The 25,731-nt window shown below is 41.6% G+C and overlaps 1 protein-coding gene across 2 annotated transcripts in view; it reads right to left on the bottom strand.

Moving 5' to 3' along the window:
- The window catches only part of IPO13 (importin 13), an 848,611-nt gene that overhangs the window by 714,864 nt on the left and 108,016 nt on the right, over positions 1–25,731 (bottom strand). Inside the window, exon 1 of one of the 2 annotated variants that reach the window (XM_069642403.1) lies at positions 5,401–5,530. The exons of the other annotated variant lie outside the window; for it this stretch is intronic. Coding sequence (XP_069498504.1) covers positions 5,401–5,508 — 108 coding nt within the window. The 5' untranslated portion in view covers positions 5,509–5,530. Of the gene's footprint in view, positions 1–5,400; positions 5,531–25,731 lie in introns of those variants that run through there. 2 annotated transcript variants of the gene reach the window in all.

Raw genomic sequence — 25,731 nt, forward strand, 5'->3', positions numbered from 1 at the left:
TTGCATCATCCACAACATACGATAAAAAATATCCCGTATGGGGAGATTCTTAGGATTAACAGAAATTGTAGTACACCTTCAATTTACCAAGACAACTTACAAAAAACTCTAATCAAATTCAAACAAAGAGGCTATGAACAAAAGAATGTCAAAGAAGCCATCAACAAAGCAGAACAGATCACAAGAGACTCTTAATAAATAAACTCAAAACTCATATTGAGACCACCACAAAATTCATTAATACTTTCAGTATGGAAACAAAAAAAAACAAATCTTGACCAGACATTGGAACATCATTCTTACAGATCCTAGTCTACAAAAACACTTTGACAACATACGAAATATCTGTTTCAGGAGAGCTCCAACAATCAAAAATCTAATCAGTCCCAGCTTCCTCAGTCCAGTCCCTAATATGAAAAAGATATTTTTTCAGAAAACAATTATGGGTACCCATAAATGTGGACATTGCAAACTTTGCCCCTTTTTACAACATGGCAAAATTGAAATACAACTTCCCAATGGCAAACACCAAAACTATCAATCAATTTATCAACTGTGACTCAAAAATGCAATCCACAGGATTGAATGCATCTGCGATAGGATGTACATTGATAGCACCATTAGAAAACTGAAGATTAGGATATTCAAACATCTGAGAGCTATACGAAATCAAGACCTAAGATCCCCCATTTCGGTACATGTCATCATAACAGATCATCCAACATTCAATATTGAGGACTTAAAAATATTTGGCTTGGAAAAAGTTCTACCACCTCCGAGAGGAGGCAACAAGGAAATTCTTCTACGAAACCGAGAATCTAAATGGATTTGTATAATGGACACCTGCGTTTCGGGTTCAAATTGTGACACAGAGATGTTTAATTGGTTATAAATCAGTAACCAAACTAACTACATAATGTGTTTTCTGCAATATGATGTTTTGAATGATTTTTGGATTCATCTGTGCAATGCTTTTTTGCTTTCTTTATGCACACCTCACCTATCTTTTGTTCACATTTTTTTTCTTTAAAAATGGCCATGTTCTGTTCTTTTTTTTTTAATGATCTATTTTTCAATTATTTATTCAAATTTTGCCTTCAGCGATTTAATTAAAGTAGATGGCCTCGTTTTCAATTAGATCAATATTTTTCCTAAAATATTTTTCTTCGAGTAGCTTAAATTTGAGGCCCACAATAAACAAACCAGTAACAGCACCAGAACCTTTCTGACCGGCATTAACATTATGGCCAGACACCATCCATTATTTTCGTCTTTTTTGCCACTTTCAAAATGGCAGCGAAAAATGGGGGAACTCAGTGACATCATGACGCTACTTGACGTTACGGTGAGCATGAGATCACGCGTTCGTGCCGTTTTCAGCACCTATATAAAGACCACAGCAGAATCAGTGTCGTGTGTCCACTGAGACACCAGTTTCTCAGCGCTTATCATGGCGTCTTTCTAAACTCAAAAGGTAAGTACTTTAAACTGAAACAGCACCGCGTTTTTTTTTTTTTGAACTGCTGTTTATTAGGTTTACAATACATCAGTTCTACATAGGTTCAAACTAACATTGCAGTACTCATTTCTAAATGAAAGACATGAGCAAACCATTTAAGCCAAATTCTATAACAAAATCAATCATGCAAAACGTAACTAAATGAACCTCGCCAAATATTCTACCCAACACACATAAAACATCACAAATAAAACAAAACATCACAAAGAGAAGGAAAGTAAAAGAAAAACAAATAAAGAGAAACAAGAAAAAAAAAAGAAAAAAAATCCCTTATTCTATCCTCCAATTGTCACCAAACTCTTCCATAGAATACAGAATCAATCATAGAGGGCATCAAATGATCCCCATAGCAACAAATATTCATCTTCCTTACCTCTGTTCTTCAACGAAACCTTATCATACCTAGATAAAACCCTCAAATCCATCAACCAATCCTCAACACTGGGTTTCTTCCTAGTTTGCCAAATCCTGAGAATCAATCTAATCGCAATCAGTGCTCCATTAATCCAAAAGTTATGTTTTCTAATTTCAACACTCCTTTCAACATATGAGAGCAAGATTATATTAGCTGCAGATCTGGGTAAACTTATCACAAAAATGAAATCAATCCTATCTATCTATCACCTCACTCCAAAATGACAGTACCCTTGGGCATCCCCACAGTAGATGTAACAGAGTACCTCTATCCGCACTACAACTCCAACACAAGTCATCTAATCTCAATTGTAACTTAAACATTCTCACAGGAGTCCAATACAATCTTCCCACAATCTTTTGCCGAATCAGACGCAAGTTCATATCTTTCCCAAAATTCACACCTACTTTTAAAATAGCACTCCAATCAGTATCAGAAATATCTCTACTGACATTCTTCGACCAAGTAACTCTCAACCCATCCCATGCCAACACACATTTTGCATTCATGGGCATGAAATTCATGTAAGTTTGTGCACCATACTCCTGACCATCCAATAATTTACTAACCTCTGGCTTCTTCCCAAGTGAGTCACCCGCCATAGTGATCCTCTGGTCAATCAAAGTAGCCAAACTCAAATACCTAGCCAGCTCCCTTATACTCAAATTAAATCAATTTACTAACTCCTTAAAACTCAGCATCTGATTCCCATCCAAAACATCCCCCAGTTTCAAAATACCTCTCGAGACCCAGCTTTTCCATTTAAGATATCCATCATCAATCTTTATAGCCTCATTATGCCAAATAGAGGCATCTGTACTGAAACCATACGTTTGTCCATTCTCACCAAACCAAGAGCCCAAAACCTGTCGAGTAACCCCAATTGTTTGATAACTTTTCCATAAAGTAAATATTATCCAAAAGAAACGGCGCACACATCCCTCTCTCCATACGTAACCAGAACGGCTCATTAACAGTCTCAGCTCTAAAGTAATAGGAACTCTTCTTAAGTAAAAAGGACCTATAATATTTTATCAGGTATGGGTAGCCAAAACCACCTTCTTCAACTTTCTCCATCAGTATGAATTTCGGAACACAAGGTCTTTTTACAACCCCCCACAAAAAGGTCTGAAAGAGGTGCTCAATCTTCAACAATTGTCTTTTATAAATCAACAAAGGGAATGGATTGAATAATATACAACATTTTGGGCAACAGAACCATTTTAATGGCCTTTATTTTAGCCCATAGGGTTAAGTTCAATCTTTCCCATTTCCTAATAATTCAAGTCATCTTATCTAACACTTTATCCAAATTACATTGCATTATTTTGTTCAAATCACCGACAACAGAAATCCCCAAATAAGTGACTCCCCCAGGCGACCAGCTACAATTCCAGATGTCCTCAATTCCTTTATCACACGTTCTAGACAACGGAAAAATTGCATTTTATTCCCAATTAACTCTGTGGCCCGACAGTTTGCCGACCTCTTCAAACAATGCTCTGACCACAGCACCACCTTCTCCTGGATTGGACAACAAAATTAACATATCATCAGCGTAAGAAAGGAACTTAACCTGAATTTTCCCTACACAAATCCCCTTTATCAGCTCACATTGTCTTATATATGCCGCAAGTGGTTCCAATGCTAGATTGAACAAAAATTGTGACAATGGGCAGCCCTGGCGCGTACCTCTGGACAAGGGAAATAGTTTTGCGATAACTCCATTAGTCAATAACCTAGCCCTAACACCATTATGAATACATCCTATCATCATCATAAACACAGGTCCAAAACCCATCTGTAACAATGTATACTCCATGAATTTCCAGTTGACTCTGTCAAAGGCTTTTTCTGCGTCGAAAAAACCAATAATTTTATCTGAGTCCTTTCCATAATGTGCCCCAATTACATCCAACACAGTCCTAATATTGTCATATCCAAAACATCCTGGCACAAAACCTACCCGAGGCTCGTCGATTAAATCCCCTATACATGACTTCAACCTATTGGCCCATATTTTAGTGAAAATGTTCAAGTCCACATTCAGCAGTGAAATCGACCTATAATTTTCACATCACTTATTTGGATTCGGTATCACAATCATCAATGCTTCTTTCATTGAATCACACATCTCACCCGATGTCATGAGTACATTATAGACCTCAAACAAGATAGGAGCCAAGTCAGCATCAAATTTCTTATAAAATTCAGAGATTATACCATCCGGTGCAGAGGATTTACCATCCTTCATTTGCGAGATCGCCAAGGTAACTTCAGACACATCAATCATAGTTTCCAGCTGATTTCTCTTATCCAAAGACAACTTGGAAAGTGTGATTTTATTTAAAAAAAAGCTGATAAACTGTCAGCATTAGACTGCACATCTTCTCTGTATAAATTCTCATAAAAACCTCTGAAGTGGTCACAAATGTCTTCTGACCTATTTAAACACCACTATCCGTCAGAATGGATGAAACATTCGTATCCATCATAATTCCTTTAAGCTTATTAACCAATAACCTCCCATTCCTGTCTCCAAATTCCCAAAACCGTTGTTTAGAATAAAACATGCCTTTATCTGCCAAAATCTGAATATAGTCATTTACTTCAGACTCCAACTTCCTTAAACGTATCCCGTTTGGTTCTGGGTTATTATCAGCACAAACATTTTGCATAGAGCTCACCCCCTCTTTCAACTTCTTAAGTTCCTCCTGACTCTTCTTCCTAGCATGAGCCGTTCTGCTCATCAGTTCACCTCTAAGGACTGCCTTAAAACAATCCCAACCAGATTTTTAACCCCAGCCGAACCCCTATTATCCTCAAAGAAACGACAAATTAAATCCCCTAAACCCGATGTAACAATATTGTCTCCAAGTAAAGCAGCCTGCATTCTCCATCTCCTAGATCCCTTATCTACCCCTCCAAATTTCACTCGCATATCAAAGCATGATCCGAAATACTCCTTTCCCTAATATTGGAGCTCTCCGCCTGATTAATTAAAGTCTTACTCATGAAAAAAATAGTCTATCCTTGAGTAAGAATTATGAACAGGAGAATAAAATGTATATTCCCCCTCATTCGGATGAGGTTCCCTCCACACATCTGTAAATCCATACTTAAATATTAATTCACGCAATTTAACACTTAACTTTTCCCCAGAATATCCACAATCCGATTTCCGATCTAGACTACTATTCATAACTTAATTAAAGTCCCCACCTAAAATAATCACCTCACCCTCCATCTCATCCAGCAACAATTCTAACTTGGAGAGAAAATCAATAGTCGGTGAGCACGGAGCATAAACTGTCCCAAATGTTATCGTTTTCCCATTATAAATGACATCAGGCAGTAAGATTCGTCCCTCACCATCTGTTAGCGTTTTTTTTATTGTCACTTGAAGGCCTTTCCTAAACAATATACTCAATCCCCTTGATCTAGAATCATAATAATTAGAAATTACCCGCATGTATTTTGGACTGACCAAGTAACCTCCACTTTGCTCAGTCAAATGAGTTTCTTGAAGCATAACCACATCTGCTCCACTCCTCCAAGCCCTCGCCAAAGCCATGCGTCTCTTGATAGCCCCTCCAATCCCCATAACATTCCATGTAGCAAAAGTCAACAAAGGCATACTTTAGTTCTCAAACTCAATATAGCTACGCCGTGATCAATATATAGTGACAGGATAATAAAGCAATGGAGAAAAGAGAAAAAAAGAAAATAATAAATAAAAACACATACACAACTAAAGCATTTCACAGATTGAAAAGTCCAATATACATCGGACTTCAAATAAGTACATTTATATACAACTAGAACATTATTCCGAACCATTTCCACCAGAGAGACCCCCTATGCCCTGCAATGAACAACAAGTAAAAACTTTCCTAATAAGCAAACTAGCGAAGAATACACCAATCTCCCCAACCCACCACGAACATTAAAATAAATAAAAGATGAAGTAATATAATGAAGCAAAAACATATCAATATTAATCTAAATAACAGCCAAACCCAACATGAGGTCTAAAGCATTATAAGTACATTTTACTATTTGTCTAAATGACACGAGAATCAGAAAACCAGTAAACAATTAATAAATGAAGCATCCCACCTTCACTCATAACCACCATATACCGGCAAACACATCCACTACCATACACCTCATCCCTCATATCATTTCTAGGCCATCTACATCATGATATTATTGCTCCTACAGCCTATATCCACACGATATGTTGCAACCCAGGGTATCATAACTAAAGATGCACAGACTGACCAACACTCACATCTTCATCATTCTGAAACACAATATAATCATGCCAATCCACAGAAGTCCACTCCATTCAATCTGGTAGACATCCATATACCTCATCACCCAATCCAACTGCTCACCTACTACCCTCTCCATTGCCATATGATCGGTTAACAGGCCCATTCACCTTATATATTCAAACAATCTTTCCCAAACCTTTCAAGAGTAAATAATATATAAACAGAAAGACAGTAACCAACTCCAAACAAGCAATGAAGCAGATATTCTCAAATCTAATACGAGGCACACTATATGTGGGTATTTCTGTAAGTGAAAATAAATTACACCTACTCCCCACAACCCCCACCCGTCCAAAACCACATGAAGCACTAATATTCAGTCATAATCATTTCAAATAGCACATTAACATCTGTCTCGGAATCACGTTATGCCACTCGCTGTTCATCCACCAAAAGTTATCAGCAGCATTTCCAGTTGCGCCAGTAGTACCCTCCAGAAAAAGGTAGGTGATCGATGTTGTATCCCTGCAGTACTTAAATCCATAAATAAACATGAAGCTGCATATCAGTGTATGCATAAAGATTACACTGGGTAATCTTTAATTGGTGTGTGCAACTGGCAGTCAAAACCGTGTTCTCTAACACACAGCCCAGTCAGTGGGTTGTTTCCATTTTCCATGGTCTGCCGAAGCAGTTTGCGTGCGACCAACTGGCCTGAACTGGCATTTCTCACCCCGTTCTCTTCTAGCTGCCCACAACATCCACATTTTGATATCTGCCCCCATCAGCTCCCCTGCACCATCCTCCAATATAGATTGCATGTCACTTCCTCTATAAAGGAAATTCCGCTCCTTTCAGCGCCACAGTAGTTAGCGCAGTATTCCGAGGCTGCCAGATGGCACACGAGCATTCACATTCCCAGCATCAAGTCACGTTATGGCAGTCACAGCTGAGAACCCTCCCCCGCCCCAGTCTTACAGTGACCGCTATCAACTTCCATTGACCATGTAGTTTTCAGCTCATTCAAGGGCCCGGCAAAGTTCAGAGCGGCACGAAGCAATAAAAACTCCTCAAGCATGCCCCACAATCCGCGAACGAAACCTCTGCCACATCCATCCGCCATTCCGTGGATTCCAGCATCAACGTACACAGCGTACTAGCCCCCAAGGCTGCTGATGACACGAACATTCTAAAGCCGGAAGTAGGAAGTTCCTGTGCGTCCCATTACGTGACTCCTGCTACGCAACATGAAAAATAAACAACGGGTGCTTTACTCAACTCAGTTGCAATGGAAAGTGGCACATGTTTTTATTCAATAAAGCACAGCATTCCAAGACAGTTATGCAAGCAACAAAGCATCACTGGGCACCATTTTAAGTCTATATTATTAATGGAGTAAAGTGTCAGATCAAAGGAAAACAAAGATAAAAATAAAAGAGTTTCAAGTCTTTTCCAAAATTATGAGCGCCTATTGAAATCCGGTCTCTTTTTTTGTCTAATTACAGTGCCAAAGTCAGATGATGTCCCTTCCATAGGATCCACTCCTAAGTCAGTTAAAAAAAGCCTCTGCAGCCTTGTATTTGGTGAAGGAGTGTAGTTTACCATCCACCACAACCCTGAAGATAGCAGGATAGATCATATATTATTTTAGCTTTTTCTCCCGGGCTTTCACTTTAGCCTTATCAGAAGCCCTCCTTTTATCCAGAACATCCCTGCTCAGATCAGTAAACACCATACTTGTTACCTCCCCAAGCCAAATCCTTCAGTTCCCTTGCTCTCTTTAAGATCAATTCCTTTACGGGAAACCTGAGAAATCCAACTATAAGATGGCAAGGTCTCTCACCCAAAGATGGTTTAGGTCCAAGTGAACGGTGCGCCCTTTCCATTTCCAAAGTTACAGTTGAATCCAAATTCAACATCTTAGGTAAAGTCTTCTGCAGGAAATCCATAGCATTCCTTTTTCTGCATTTTCTGGAAAACCAGCAAAGCGAAGGTTATTTCTTCTAGAAAAGTTTTCCTGCTCAGACAGCTTCAAATTAATCCTCTCATTGGTAATTCTCAAATCTCCAATCTGGTCCATTAGCTTCAAGGTCCTTTCATCAACAAGATTCAGGTGGTCTTCAGCTGATGTGACCCTCTTTGTCACAGCTTCAAACTTCTCCTCAGATTTCAGTAAAGCTGTCTTGATCTCTACCATGTCCATTTTGATCTCGCTCAGCAGTGCCAAAAGCATGTCATCTCTATTCTCCTCTTTAATGTCCTTCTCCATTCCTTTCTGTCTCTTAGTATCTGGAGTATTTGGCACAGACATTTTCCATATATTGTATAGGAAAACAGCATAGGGCACAGGAGCACAGCAGTTATGCTGCCATCCTGGAGCTGACAGTTCCCCCAGCACCGCTTTTTCTAAACCTTAAAAATAACGTTAACAGTGATTAAACTAGTATCACTGCAAAAATTTATTATTTGGCACTAGTTAAGGAGAAAAGAACAATATTATAACAAGAGGTACTTATACCTCTATCTGGACTCTATCACCAAGACGCCACGGCCCTTCACAACATCTATGCTACTATCCAAGCACGGATGGCAATCAATGGACTCTGTCTGAACGGGGAGAAATTCTCATCCTTGGGAAGAAAAACACAACGACGAAGCTTAGCCCCCAATACGCCAACTTAAACAGACAACTCGACCATCTCAGTATCATCCTCCATCAAGACACTAGGTGTTCACATTGACGCAAATCTATCGATGAACAGACAAGTCAGGGCCATAACCTCTGCATCAGCTCTCGGCACCAAACTCATCAACGCCATTAAACCATACCTATCCGCTCCCAACCGCTTAGCCATAGCTAGAGCAACGATAGGTGCTAAACTCGATTATTGCAACGTTCTCTTAGCTGGCACCTCCTCCAAAAACATTCATAGACCGCAAACCACATAAAAGAATGTCCTAAGAGCCGCGTTGAGAATCCCAAGAAGAGACCACATATCCCATGCAAGACTTGAAGCACGGTGGCTACAGGTCAAAGACCGCATTACTCTGAAAATCCTTACCATCACACAGATGCATTAAGAACACTGCTCCCACCTACTTATCCAAAGCAATATCAAGAACCACTTCCACTCGCCCCATCAGAACTCAGTACACCAACCAGCTACACATACCACGCATCAAGAGAGCCACAGCTGGAGGTCTAGGCTTCTCATATAATGCACCAAAACTTTGGAACTCACTCCCGGCCACCCTTAGAGCTGAAACTTCCATCTCTGTCTTCCGCAACAACCTCAAGTCCACTTTCCTCAATGAGTAATGCGACATCCGACCCCATTCCTGTCATGTATATTGTAATATAAACACAAATGTAATATAACTATATTGTAAACTTGTAAATATATTGTATCCCTGCTCAAACTGCTCATTATGTAACATATGCATTATTCATGACTCTAACTAAGCATAGTACTGTAAGAAGTGCCACGATGTCCTCGGGCTGTTGTGCGCTATATAAATACAAATAAAAAAATTACATTTTTTTTTTTTTTTAAACGACAAGACAACCCTATCTTTCCTTTTTGCTTTCTCCTCCTTTTTCCCTGGCTTAGTTAAAATATGGACTGATCTCAAACACAATTTGGCATAGGACACTGAACTAATTGGATTACCTGCAATATATAAAACCTAATCAATGGACCAAACAAGAAAAACCTATTGAAAAAATTAAATAGGGCGAGTCAATTATTTTATATTTATGCAAAAACTTACCAAAATTTGTTTTTAAACTGCAAATTGCTAATGATGCACCATAGCCATATATTAGCCAATTTACTATTTTTTTCTTTCTTTTTTCCTTTTTTTCCTCAGAACATCTTTTCTTTCTCCTGATGAACCATTGCCACAACCAATGGGGAAACACGTGCTGAGAATTGAGTGCATTATTTGCTGTACAAGCTGCAGTGTGAAAAATTCATTATAAATATATTTTTTAATGCAACAAATAAAATTGTCCCCCCCCCCTTCTCACCCCTCCATTTCAGACTACAAGTTAGCTTTTATGGATTATTCCTCAAATTGACTCCTCAACAAAAAACTTCATAAACAAGGTTGGCGCATTTGAGTTTTCTTCTCAGAAAAATATATTTTGACCAATTAGCGTGTGTGGCAGCCACACATTTTGGGAAGTACTTGTGCTTGACAACCACTCTTTTCTTCATGACTATAAACTGTGTTTGACCAACATTATTACCACCATTCAAACCATTACTAAAACTTACTAGAGGAAGCGCCAAGGGAGAGCTTTATAGGCTGCAACTTTTATTTCTCATACTTTGGAGGAGTGTCCAGACCACTTGCTGTCTGCAGGCACTCATAGTTCTGCCAGTTTTGATTGAGGGTCAATCAACTACTCAGGAACTTCTCTTGTTCCAAACTTTACACCAGCCGATGAAACATCCTCCTCCTCTGAGGATCTTTACTCAAATGGAGGACATGGATTTGAAAGAATCCGGTCTATTTTCCGTATGAAAAATCTTCTCGGGTGGCATAGAGTTTGCCTTTGTCACAGAAGTCAATTTAGGAATAGGAATTAATGAAGACGACAATTGCAACGATGGCGTCGACATTATCGGTAACGGCTTTGATACAGTCGAAGGAGCCTTTGATATCGAAAGGAGCCATCGACGCCATCAAAGGAACCCTCGAAGGAGTACTCGATTTAAGAGTCTTCGAGTGGCCTGTCGACACCTTGGACTCAGACGTCTTCGAAAGAGGCTTCTAGGAAACCGTTGATTATAATGGCGGATGTGTATCTGACACCATTTTGTCGAGTATTGCCTCCGGTTTTTGCACTGGTAGGCGTTTCTTGTGCGGCGTCACCCTTTTTGTCGTAGATCTTCCCCTGTCACTTTTAGTATGAGCAGAGACATGGCTTTCACTAGACTTCTTTCTGGGGGTCTGGGCCGCATTCTCAAAGATTTTTAACATTGAGGCTCTGAAGGCCTCCCACTTCTTCTGGGATTCATATTTAGAAGGACAGTTGATAACCTCTTCTGAAGACGTCGAAGAAGAGGGAGAGGGAGACTGCTGGTATCGCCTTTTCTTCGACTTTTTAGAGGAAGAAGACTTCCTATATCTACTCCTCGGCCTTGATTTCTTCGATTTGTGGCATCTTTCACTAGACTCAGCCGAGCCTTCTTTTTCTTCCTGAAGAAGACTTCGAGGACTCATCCCCCACCGCCAGTTTACCTCTCTGTTCCATTATAGCTTCATCAGTCATCGACTGACAGGAACCACACTAGTTTATCCGATGGTCGGGACCCAAGCAACAGAAGCAATTTTGATGGCAATAACGACTTCTTCCCGCATTTCTGAAATTTTTTTAAGCCCGTTTTAGGCGTGGAAGGGTTCGATGACAAAGACATTTTAACGAGAACTGAAGCGCCGTTTTCTTGATACGAAGCGAAAGCTATCGGAAAAACTGACCTGAGGCCAACAGGCTTGGCTCGAGCCATTTATACAGCAGATGACGTAGACACTCGACGGATACCGCAGAGGGACATCAACGCTGCGGACTCGAGCAGAGCGACCTCTGGTGGAGAACATTTTTTTCCAAAGCAGCAAATCTGAAGGTAAGGATATATCCAAGATTAGGAATGTGGGAGTACACAATCTATTCGAAGGGGGCGACTGTTGCTTGTTTTAGTTCAGCTGGTATTGAGCCGTACTGACAGGCATGGTTCACTGCTTTGGTGACAAAAGGCAGTATGCCTGGTATCATTTCTTGAATCATAGCCAGGGGAATAGGGTCCGAGGGACTGGGTAAAGAATGCTTGTTTGGTAGACAGGATATCCTTATGATAGTTATTAACAGTTAATTGCAGGGTGGCATTCTCGGACAAGCCATAAAGATAGTCGCCATTTATGCGCCGCTTGCCTCACAGGCAGATGAGAAGCTTTTAGTTGGTCGGTGTAACAGGTCTCAGAAGGGGCCTGCCATGCTTGCACCAGTATCAACGGGGCTACCTGGTCAGCTACCTCATAAATGAGCGAGAGGACAAATTAATACGGTTAGACCTTTCACATTTATCCAGAATTAGCAGCAGTAGACCTTGGGGGCCCACTGCACGCCAGTTGTGTCTCAGCGATGGTGCCGAAATGATTTTGCTGGACACTGCCAGCCTTTTAGCTTTAAAGGAGATAAGGCTATGGTCAGACCAAATCACTTGCTTGACCAAGGTGACCGGAATAGTGTCTACCCCTAAGAAAACCAAATCCAAGATTTCCCCCCAGCCCCCCCTGGATGTGCGTGGGCTCAGCTATAGATTGATGGAGGCCCAGATCTAATAGTGCCTCGCAAAATTCCTTAGCGTAGGTGAAAGAAGACAGTTGAGTTGCATATTAAAATCTCCAAGCACCATCTGAAGGTGTCTCACCCACTTTTCCCCAGGGATCTGTCATCCAGGTGGCCAGGACACAGCCATCGCTATTTGATCTAGTTCCTGGGGGTGGACCAGTGCGGGAGGATCACCTGGATGAGGGGTCATCAGGGAGTGGAAGTGAGATACCGAAGGGTAAGAAGCGGTATCCCCTTCCCTGTAACACCTTTTCCCCCATCCTACCAGGTAGGATACCTAGAAGCTCACCACCCCTATTCCCCCCCCCTTTCCGGACATGAACACTTTCTCAGAGACAGTTCATTGTGAGCGACAATGGGCGTACACCAGAGCCGTATACCTGATGTCACAACACCATTGTCAGGCAATTACTGATAATTACACAGACCTGACCCCATCACACTTCCCCACAAGGATAAATGGTGCAGCACGAAAGCACCTTGTGAGCGAGGAAACACACTTAAGGAAGCAGCAGTTCCAAGATGGCATTTAACACAAGAAGGAAGGCGGCGAGACCGGAGAGGGTTGTAAGGAGGTTAGTACCCTTGACCTCTAGAAACCGTTATTTTCACCAGCCTTGGAAAGCGAGAACCTCAAGACCAGGAACTGAAGCTGAAGAATCCTACACTGTGAATCAAAAGGTATCCAGGGCGCTCCAGGGTTGACAACCCAGGCCGGGAGGAGCGATTGCCGCCGTGGTACAGTCCTTGGCTCTTGCAAGAAAGCCGCTCCAGTAAAAGCAACACAGCCGGTGAGTTGGAGAAACTGATTCAAAATCAGCAGGTGTTTGAACCAAGGTTGCAAGCAGCAACATTGTATGGAGAAATCCACAAAGGAGTGCGTTTGAAGCGCATGTAACGAAAGGCACGAACAAGTGGAAACTAAAAGGAGTGAATCTACTTTGAAAAAGACAAATAAGATACTGTGTACAGAGTGGTCTGGCGCCACGTGGGTGCTCATTCGAAGGTCTCTGTTAGGTATCCAACTGAATGGTCACTGCATTGTAAAAAAGGAACTTTGTATTTAAGTGGTCCTGCGACGGGTGAAGCTAAACCCTATGCACATTCGAAAGTCTTCGATAAGTATAAAGTGAACTGCAATTGGTCCGAGCCGGCTGAGGGAGACTAATTTAAAGTGGAAAAGGGATCTGAGCCTGGATGAAGGGGATCCGCGGTGTACCACGAGTCACCCAAGAAGGAATATTTTTGAAACACTAAAATAAAAAAAAGGTACTCAAGCCCAGAAGTGGGGGACCCACCGTAATAGAAAAGGGATCTGAGCCCGGCTGAGGGGGATCCAGGGAGAGACACCCGAATCACATAATTATAAGACAAAAAGAACTTTGTATTATTGTTTTGTACATCAGGCCCTCTGAATCAAGTGACTTGGATGAGGAAAGACTAGAGCACAAAAGGCCCTGATGCTGGAATTGGAATTGTATCCTCATGTGGAGGAAGCCAGAGTGTGCTTGTCTTGAGTTAACTGCCTTGCACAGTGCTGAAAACATGGGTAAAGAGGCCAACGGCCGAACATCCTGACATTTTGTGAACAATTCTTTCTTTTGCATGAACATTCCTCCAGACTATTGGTAAATTAGCTGTAAGGATTGGCAATCATAAGTTTTAGTATAAGTCCTTTTATTTTGACAATACTCCACTATGACTGCACTGTTATTATTTGATGGTCGTACCTTGCTCCCATCTGTAGATTTAAGTTATTTTTCACCCTCTTGTGAAAGTTAAACACCCTTGAACTGTGGTCACTTGTGTCCATCTTACTTTGATACCATGCCTTCCTTCCATTTTCCAACAGAACTTTACAGAATTGAGCCCACCACTTCAATAGGCATACTGGAATCATGGCTGCAGTGCTAACAGCGCATAATGGGAGAAGAGCATGCAGCGCCGACTAAGCAGCACAAAATCACGGCTCACTGTATGGAGGTTAATGGAATCAATCATTGTTGCGCCAACTGGCCCTAACAAAATGTGGTCCGGCAGTACTAACTGGCATCAATGTAAATAAACCAAACTGTGCTAAGAGGGCCTATGGTACAGTGAAAATGTGTTGTTAACTGGGCCTAATGGGTGCTTTTGAAGCTACCGCAAACATAAATACGTTTTTAAAGCTGCGGTTTTACTTCAGCCCAGAAAACTTAGGGAAAAAAAACGCAGCTAGTGCTCATTTAAAAAAATAAATAAATAGCACTTACCGAGATGCAGCTGCAGCTTTTCTGCCTGTAGTCTCCAGTCTGCGTCCTCCGAGTCCCGGCACCAATGAAGGAAAAGCCACCCAGTGGTAGCTTTTGTTTACTACAGCTGGCTGGCTTTTCCTTCATTAGTGCTGCAAAAGCAAAAGCGAGCACAGGCGGGCATCCATGTGCTTGCTTTTGTAAATTGGGAGCTTCAATTGCTCAAAATTTTACATAGGGACTTAAAAAAAAAGTGGCAATCTATTTTTTTTTATTATTGCCCATCTTTTTGTACAATAAACATTTTTGGGCGAACCATTCCTTTAAGGGCTCCCCCAGCTGGCGTAGTGAGAAAAGCTGTGGCAGGCACCCTTTTGTTATTAAATGCACCCACGGCGGTGGGTCGCTTTTAACAATAGGGTGCTGATGCACAGCATCAGCTCCATACACACATGATGATTACCTCCCTGGCTCTGACGCGGGAGCCAGGAGGTTTTCATTGGAATAGGGCACTCATGCATTAGCATGCATGAGCGTCCTATTCCAGTGATTAACCCCCTGCGAGGTGCAGGCGCAGTGAGGAACAAAACAAATGTGGCGCAACCGCCCCCGACGTACCTCTCATCCTGTCGACCAGGAGCACGCGGGGATGGCGTCGTTTCGGCCAGGGCGCTGCTGCCTCCAAGACCGGCCCTGTCTGCCTGCGACTTGGGCACAACCTCATTGTCGTTTGCTTGGAAACAAAATTGGTTTTATTTTGTAGCAAACTGATATGCTGTTTTCTCCCTGCTAGGGACGTGCCTTAGCACCCCTGCAGCCAGGCAGCAAATGAGCAATGGGCCCCCCAGGAGTAAAGACACTTAAACAAAAAATTGCTTTCCATGGTGGGGATTCGAACCGCCAGCCTTTCCGTCTCTAACCCAGTATCACGTAGCACTGTGCTATTTCAGAAATGCATCATCACTGTTTCATTCAATAGACAGTTTGACACATAAAGCCAGTGGTTGTGGTGATAATTGTATGTGCTATGTACAGCACTTGAGAAGTTCCCTAACAATATTTGCTACAAATCAGCAGCTTTGTAAGAAGCAAGTCAGGCTCGTGGCTTTCCATTTCCCAGATACAGTTGTGTCATATTGGGCTATTGCTCTATTCTCTGCCCTTCTCATTCTCTTGCACACCAGCACCCTTTATTGCATCCTACTTTAAAACATTACACCCTCCTGCTTGAGCCCTGGTACCTATAAATGCAATATGCAAAGAACATCAGTAAATGCCTAAACTATTGTCATTGCCAATGCTCGTTTCCCATACTATCAGTAGTCTTCCTGATTTAGTCTCAACTTTGCCTTGCAGAAACCATTTGATTTGCAAATACGTTAATGAACTCTCTCTACTCACCATTTAGTCATCTTTTAGGAGTAGGTCAAGAGTAAGTCTGGTCTAAGTCATGTGTTAATTATTTTTTCAGGTCATTGATATGGCACAATGCCTTTCACTGGAGGGCACACCATAATGAAAACTGAGGTCAAACAAAAACAGGAAACTCTACATAGGAAAAACCTGTAGTAAAAGTGCAAAAAAAAAACAATGGGTGCCTGGCCTTTGGTTGAACCATTTTTTTGAAATATACAGTATAGAAAAAAAGCCAGCACTGCCCCTGTTAGAGCAGTGAGGGATTTTATAATAAAGGGGAAGGGAGGCGTAAAATGAAAAAAATAATTAATGTCTTCCTGGCAAGAGAAATGAGCTGTACCGACTTATTAGGAATACTTGGCATCTGGTTTGCTGTCATGTTAAAAAGGGACAACTGGCAAATTGCAGAGCGCGCTCAAATGTTGGAAAATAACTGTTTAACACATTTATTTTCAAACCCAGAATTCAGAATAGCAATGTACAGTGACATTCTTTCAGTCTCTCTGCAACCCATAGAAAGTGCGTCAGAAATGTATTTCTATCAATGACCCCATTCAGTATGTGTTTGTTTTTTAAATGTTTTTTTTATATTAGGGATGTAACGGTATTACGGTATACCGTTAAAGATACCGTGAACCACTTAATTGAACAATAATAACCGTCACATTGTTTATACCGGTATACCGTTCATACCGTGCTTTTCAATCTGATTTGGAAAGGCTGCAGTAAGCAAGTGCTGCACAGTCTTGGTCTTGCACTGTTGGATGTGCCGTCTGCCAAGTAGTTTCAGTTGGAGCAGTTTTTAATGCCATTCCATAAACCACACATGCCTGACACAAAATCAATATGTTAGCAATAGGAAGAATAAATACAGTGCCAAGAAGGAAAAGGGTTTACTTTGGGTTGGCGGTTTGGGGTTTATATATTTATAATGGATAATGTTTTCTAAACATATGACAATGGGGGATTTCCCTGGTTCCATCATTGAATTTACATATAATAAGTCACAGTGGGAAATTTACTCATCTCTGTGGGTATTCCCTGCTGCCATACCAAAGTGTAACATGTCCGTGATTACTGGACACCTTTTGGCCCTCAAGTAAACTAAAGGCTGTAACGTAAAGAGAGAGTGCCTGTGTGCGTGTGTGTGCGTGTGTGTGTGTATGCGCACAAGCGTATACTACCATCAGACTCCATTGATCTGTGGCATGCAGGTTATCAAGATGGCAACATGTTCATCTTCACCAGTAGCCAGTGGGGGGGCTAAAAGCTGAAATGACCACTTAAGAAAAGCTATTCAGTTTGCTTTGCAAGGCGCAGCAGGGCTCCCCCCGCCCCTCCTCCTCCTCTCCACACGTGTGTTTGTGTTTGGTGGAAGCAAGGGGTGGCATTTCAGTGGAAAGTATGTTGAAAAGCCCAATTCTGGCCCTGGGTGCCTGGTTTTGTTTGTGATGATAAATCTGACAATTTATGACCTTTTAGAAAATATTTGTTAAAATTAGTTAACTCCACCTGCTATACCACGATAACCATGATATACCGTCATTTGGCAAGAAGGTTATTGTACCGTCATAAAACTAATACCGTGACACCCCTATTTATATATATATATATATATATATATATATATATATATATATATATATATATATATATATATATATATATATATATATTTTTTTTTTAACACACACAGGTCTTCCTGACAAAGCACATCCCTATCGTGTGTGAAATGCTGCGTCCAAAACATCGTACACAGGATATAATACATTTGGAGCGCAGCTTTAAGCAGAGAAAAATAATATTGGAAGTGAACTGCCTTAATTTCCAAGAATGAACCATGCTCCATGTGAAGGGCAGGCCCAGAATTAAAGTCGCTATTTGGTAGAGAATACTGCAAATTATTTAACAAAACATTTATAATAAGATTTCTTCATATGTCCTTCCAATTCATCTGTAAATGTCATTAATGCAAAAGTCAGATTCAAGTCAGTCAATTTGAGAATGAATATGTAATGTGTTTCTTTATTCTAGCATGATAGTAATTCATTTAAAACTATATAGTTGGAAACTTAAGAATAGAACGAAAATGCAATTAGATTTTGTTTTGCTGTACAGGTCTGCATTGTTAATCGAAGAGAAGGAACCTGAAGGAGCGGGAATTAAAGAACAGAATCAAATTGCATTTGAAGTTTCCATCCTCACTTGAAGGCATACTGAAGAGAGCCAACTATGTCCAAGTCTATGAGGAACTCAAAAAATAATTGCATGTTAGGGTCAGGCCAGATGGCTTTTTATAACACCCGGATATGCTCCTTTATTGAACTCACTGCAAGCTTAAAAAAGCATACAAGCACTTTACATTTTCTTCAATGCATTCACTCATGACACCAGGCTTTGACTTCAAAGGATCTATCCCATGTTTTATTTCACATCAACTCATAAACCAAATCTATTAGCAATGCGATGTCAACAGAAGAGATTACTGATGCACTCCAAGACATCTTACTCCGAACATTGGTGACATAGAAAGGGAAAATGTAGGCGATGTGTCATCTCTGCCCTCTTTTATTACTTACAATTAGTAAAATGAAATTAGGCAATGCATCGCAATACAAGCTCAGACCGATTTGAGCTTTGGATAGTTTATAGATAAAAGTAGCTCCAACAGTAGTTTGAAACTGAATTATATATGTCAGCCTGTTAAATATTACTCAGAATTGCTGAAAATGTGTACAATTGCCATAAATAATCAGAATTACATTATTTAATATCTAAAAATGTTTTGCCTCGACTCATTGAATCTAAAAAAAATATGTTTTATCAAGGTAGCACAGATGAGTCAGACATTAAAGCATACACATGATGGCTTTTCCAATAAAGAGGACTTTCCGCCCACCTTTGGGACTGGAAAGCCACACTTCTGACCAGCCAGTGTTAGGGAGAATTCTCCGTAAAGACTAATTTCCCAAACCTAGTGAGTCCCCCAGCAGCTTTGCTGGATTTTTGGGGTTTATCTTTTTTTCTCCTGCTAAGAGTGAGACTCTTTTCCTCCCACTCTTAGACATGATTGGAGGTGTTCCTTTGACTTTATATGTGTTGTATGGGCTATCGGGTCCCTTACGCCATAGGGCTTCATGTGTTTTTGGTATGTGGGTTACACAGCACCCTCCGTGCCGTAACCCAGGGGTTTCGTAGCGCCCCCAAACATAGACTCCATACCCTGGGGCTGACTGCTGTCTCCCAGGGCACGTAAAGTCACCATTGGCTTTACTAGTCTTAAATTGTGAACAGAACCAGTACAAACCATCATATTGTGGAAGTACTGGTCGGGGCAATTCGATTGCCCCGGGGTCTGTTGTTCGAGGGGGCACTGTCAAGTCCCCCCGACCGAGTTTTGGCTGGTGGCAGTGGATACTACTTTTTATATTCGACCGCAAATATATTCCTATGGGATTTTTCCCATTGTTCGAGGCTACCACTTTTTAATATAGCCTCGAACATACCGCCGGTTTATTGAATTAATATAAATTCACCTTTTGGTATTTTTTGTCGAAACTTGGTTCCAAAATGGCGTTTGTGTTCGCTTCTGTGACTCCAACCCAAGTCGAGCCCTTTGTTCCACTTTTTGGCAGGCTTCTCCACAGAAGCCTCCAAAAGTGGTGCCACTCTGTCTGGGTACGACAGGGGGTGTGGGAGGGTGTTTAGGCACCCTGGACTGAGTTGCCTCGGCAACTCAAGTCGCACTCTGGTGTGATTGGCCCAAGTGGTAAGCCACCCGGCTCACCACTTAGCATGTTTGAGTGACAGCTAGGCTGAATGAATGGGGGTTTTCTTCATAAAAGCAGGGCTTTGGGGACTGGAACTTCAGAAGTCGCCACAGGACCTAAAGAATCCGAGGAGGGAGAAGCCGAGCCGACCTGCAACGACGACACCACCGGTGGAGCCCTGCTGAACCGTCTCACCACTTTTCCTCGACGACAGAGGAGATCTCCTGCCCGGAGAGTCTTCTTCCTTTGACTGGTGGAGATAACCAGTTTGCCCGTCTTTTCGCCTTCCTGGACCATCTCGTGGCCGCCTTGCCCGTGCCAAGCACCCCGGCAACAGGAATACCATGGTTTACCACTACCGCGAAGAAAAGGGTGGTACCTTGTAACCGGGAAACTCCGCGGCTGGTTTCTTCCCTGGCAGTGCAACGACCTTCAGCTTTCCTCCACGTCGAGACCTCCTCTTCCTCTGGACGAAACACCGACTTGCACCCGCTGCCAGGAACAACTGCCCCCGCTGGAGCGTTCTTCCTATTTTCAGGTACTGTGTCCCGCCTGGCTTCCCTTTCGACAGATCATTCGGGGTGACAGTAAATCCTCGATTTTCTAACCTGGGTTAGCCTGGGGCCTGTTAACTAACTTTTCCTGACTTGATCTCAATCTTTTGTGAACTATCTACAAAGACTCTTTGGGCATAACCCCACTGTGTGATCCTAGACACATTTCGCTTGCTCTCTCTAAGAGTGGGCCTGGCATTTGAACTTTCTTGCTCTCCAGTAGACTTTGCCTAACCTGCCTCACTGTGGTTCTAGGAAAAGTATTGAAATTTGTGTGCTTTCATAACTTTGCCTTTTTCCTCCCTTTTTCTATAACTCATTAGAGTGCCATCTTATGTTAAGCGCTCACCTCTGTCTGAAAATAAGTGGTGTTTTCATTAAGACTTGTCTAATAAGTAATAGTGACTGTGTTGAAATTACTTAACTCTTTGTGTGCTAGTGTAATTTACAAGTGTCTTTAAATAAATAATTATATACTTTTACACCAAAGCTCTGGTTAGTGTTTGCTTGTGCTACTGTATCTCTGACCTATTGTGTATACTCTATATACTTCCTAACTCATCTTGAGAGAAGTCTGACTGCTCAGCCACAGCTACCAGGTAAATCTGAGTGGTACAAGCTGCTGCCAATTGGGTTTACTGCCAACCACCTGTAGACCTAAATATTTTGCAGTGGTCCCTAAGGGAACTGCACAGGTTTCTGCCTAACAGCCAGAGGGGAAGATGAAGGGAAATACAATGGGATACCAAAAGGAAAGAGGGTGCAGAATGATAGCATATGCAATATGTTTATAACTATCCACAATCTCTGAATTCAAGTCTAGCACATGCCTCATTAGAAAACCCGGATTGCACATGCGCACCATCACACAAAATAGCACTTCTACTCGTTTTACTGTTATGTTCGTAAATCTCCCTCATGGCCCGCTTTAAACCATACACACATATATCCACCAATCACTTACAAAAACTCTACATATAGCCTATCAACATATTAAAATTCCACCGACCAACTGCCACTTAAAAATGTTCTACAAATCTTTTGCATCTACATTTCCCATACGTATATCAAAAAAAATGGTACATAATGCTCCTATAAATGCACATATGCATTGTGCAGTGACAGAAGTGCATAAACAAAAGGGGCAGTATGGATGGATAAGTGTGCATGGGAGCCAGGAGGGAAGTGCCAAAGGATCCCAAGAAGGGAGGTGACTAGCTAACTGCTGGGGCAAAGGAGTTCGAAGGGTGGGGTACATCTTAACCGTAAAATCTCTTTAACAGGGTATTTCCTATCAATTGAATAGGTTTTTATAAGTGAAAATGTTTCATAATGTTACATCACTGTATATAAGCTATTAATAATTCCTCTTAACATATATGAAACTAAAAACCTCCTTTAACAAACATACTTTTTACAACGCATACTTCTGCGAGTCGTTCTCAGCAGAGCATACCCCGATAGGCAAATCAGAGGAAACATTTCTCCTTGCCGAAGGCCAGGCCCTCTGCCCATGGAAGAAAAGTTATATCACTATTTTTTCTACTAACGTTTCACAACACAGGAAACATTCACAAAAGCATCCTTTCAGATTTTTGGTGTGGCTCCTCCCACATTTTTGCTGCAATCCCATCCAGCACTCCGGAATGCAGCCACAATCATTTTATTTTTTCCCCTCATTTCAACCTAGAGCTTCAGCCATGCCGCATGCCCACTAAGTAACTCAAGAGTAGGCATTCGTCCTTGCCGTGGGCCTGGCCCATTGTCTATGCACCAAACTTATCACAATTTTATGTGCTTACATTTGGACACTTTTGAAAAATAAAAACACAAAACAGATTTGCAAAACCATGCTTTCAGGTCTTTGCTGATGCTCCTCACGCAGGTTTGTTATCATTCAATACAGCACGTCAGGCTGTAGCCGAAGCAAAATATATCTTCCCACTCAAACCTAGGGTTTAGCCATGCTGCATGCCCCAATAATCAAATCAGAGTACACGGTTATCAAGTAATGGCAGGGCGGTAGAATGGGTAGATCACTGCGCTTCATCTAGTACTTTAAACAGATTGCCCTGCTGCTTGTGATGGGGTTCTTTTGGGAAGGCGCCCTTTCTTCTTCAAGTGGTAGGATTTGAATAAGAGTGAGCCCGGTTCACCTCAGCACTGGGTTAGTCAATAAGTAACTGTTGTCGTAATGAGTCTTCAAAACCATTCTTGATGCTATATTTACTGTTAGAACTCAGCCGACAAGTGATTCGACTCTCTAGAGTCTTTCTAACTGTATATGAATTGTGGGCCAATCATTGCTGCGAGGTTGTCGAAATGAATCCAGCAACCAATCCCAATATCTTGTTCCACTAGAGTTGTAAATAAGGGTGGGTAATGATTTCAAGGGGTTGGCTGGTGACCACCTGGTTCAGCGTAGTTGGTAATTATCTGCTGATTAGCATTGTCTATGCAGCGATAGTCACAGCGATCTGTTGATGCAATCTTGTGCAGCACTTCGGCTGTAGCCACGGACAGAATTCATTTTACCATTCAAACCTATAACGATTTTCAAAAACTTCATCACACAGCCAGACTCTGGCGGCCATGCCCACTTTAACCCTATTGCCAGTCTCCTGTGGTCATGGCCAGTAGCCTGATAATCCGAGTCATAACCTTTGGCCATAACTCAGACAATCTGGCTACTGCCCATGGCCACAAGCCATGACTTGGACAATCCGGTCACCGGCTATACCTCAGTCACCATTTGTTGTACCTATATTATGACACTACAAAAAAATAAGACAGTCACAAAACCAAGTCCTTGCCAATACTCCTTGCACAACTTTAGCAAATCCATCCAGGTTTTATTTTTTGAAAATTGTCAAAATGTACATACATAAAATAGTCATATAACCTAGCTCCCAGTGAACAAAATCCAGGCTTTGCAGAAAAATTCGAGTTTGGGTCTATAATCGTTCTAAAATAGTTTTTGCACATTAGTCAAACGGCAACAAAGTTAGAACCCATCAAACCTCCCCCTCTAATATTCCCTCCTCTTCACAAAATCCCACCAAACTTTGCAGAAGCATTCAAATCAGGGCCTTAAATCTTTTTGCAAACTTTTGTGCAGATTTGTGAAACGGCACCAAATGTATAAACCTTTGAAATATTTTGGGAACCTTCCTCTAATTGTGTTCCCTCTTGACAAAACCGCACCAAACTTTGTATAACCATTCATGGTCACGTCTAGAATAATATCACACGTTCCATAAAGTTTTATTGAGTGGCGCCAAAGTTATACACCATTCAAAAACTGCTTTTCACCAACCCTGTAATGCAAAAATATGTACAGATGCCCCAGAAAATCTGAGATGTTCGCGAACATCACAGGGCTGTTCCCTGAACTTTATGCGACATCGCAGATGGAAAACCACCCGTTTTCTGGATTTTTATGGCCATATCCCATCCCATCCCCATCACCCCTCAACTGGCCAGAGATTGTTTCATTAGAATGGCAAGTGCAATGTTGTGTTTTTTAATACGTTTACTGCAGTCACCGGCGCTGCCCGTGAATCTAACATGGCGGAAAGTTCCCAAAAATATGAGGCACATCACGCTTTTCATCATCCAATCACTAGCCGAATTGGACATCTGCAGACATCATGCCACCCTGAGGGCCAATCGGAGGCCTGTCCGCGGACTGAATACAGAAGCGAGTCCGCGGACCGAACCCGGATATCACTAATTTTTTTCAACTAACTTTTTGGCCATTTAAAAAAATAAAAAAAATAAAAATCTACTGGATGGGTTTACACCAAATTTACAAAAGCACGCTTTCGGGACCAAGCCGCCGTTCATGCCACAAATTTGGTTAAAATATGTCCGGCGGTTTGGGCTGCAGGCATGAGCAATTTTGTTTTCCATTGCGTCTATGGGGAAAAAAAAAAAAAAACACACACTAACTTTGTCCCCCCTGGACGAAACCTCACCAATCTTTGCAGAATCAATCTGGGGCCATAAACTTTTTGTGCAAACTTTTGTGAGGATTCGTCCAGGGGGGCAAAGTGCTAAAAAGTGCTCTTCCTATGGGTTGAGCAGCTTAACCATAATTACATGGCCCCTACCGCAGGCCGTGTAATAATATATATATTTTTTAATTTTATTTTGACTGAAAACAACTTTAAAGTTTAGCTAAGTTGACCAGATTTATTGCAACAAAACACTTTAAATTCAGCGCATTTGGAAAGTCATGGCCAGATAAACTTGGTGCGTTCCCACTGATGTCCCCTCCACATTTACATTTTGCATTTTGCAGGGTATTGTGAATCCCTTCTCTTATAATATATATGTGCTCTTGGGCTTGGCAACAGGAACGTGCAGAGTTAAGAATAAAGATTTTTCAGTAAATTTCAGGTTTTTCTTTATACAATAGTTTTTTCCAGCACCACTGCCCATTGTCGCTGTGCCCACTATACATTTTAAAATCACTAACTGACCATTTTAAAATACTAACAGAACACAAGCCACAGACTTTGGCTGTGCCCACGGTATATTTGAAAGACTTCCAGCCCACTGGCCGTGGCCTTCAGCCATGGCCATGCTCACTATATATTTTAAAACACTATCGGGCCACTAGCCATGACCAAATACTTCTATTCTTTATTTCCCTTTTTTGTTTGACTTTTCCCCTATAAGCGCGGCTATAACAGCAAAGTACTACAAATAGACATGGTTATCTGTGGTCCTCTGGTAACAGCGTTTAACAGGAAAAAGACCAAATAAATAAATAAATAACTCTTCCCCCCCAGTCACTCACCAGGTGCCCATCTTCTCCTGCCATTCTCCCCTTTCTCCCATAATCATATGTTACCCTGTATAGCCCTCTCCCAAGCCACACCAAACCCTTGTTGTTCCATGTGACCCACTTTAATTTCCACTCAAGTTTTCCTCTGTAGATGCGTTTATCCTGCCGAATAACCGCGGTTATGGGAAATCATTCATGCTCATAGCTAGCCCCCCTCCAACTCTCCAATTTCACATGCTGTCCTCTGCCCCTTCCCCACTCCCACTTACCGCCCACCCACCACCTCTAGCCTAATACCATTTAATAGCTTTCCTCCTCCAAATGGCATTTTTCTACCATTTTGTTTTCGGGTAGCAGCGGATATAACTGCGGTTATCCCTCGCACTAGGGGGAAAA

This window comes from Ambystoma mexicanum, chromosome 1q (genome assembly GCF_040938575.1).
Source record: "Ambystoma mexicanum isolate Mex_15411 chromosome 1q, UKY_AmexF1_1, whole genome shotgun sequence".
NCBI lineage: Eukaryota > Metazoa > Chordata > Amphibia > Caudata > Ambystomatidae > Ambystoma > Ambystoma mexicanum.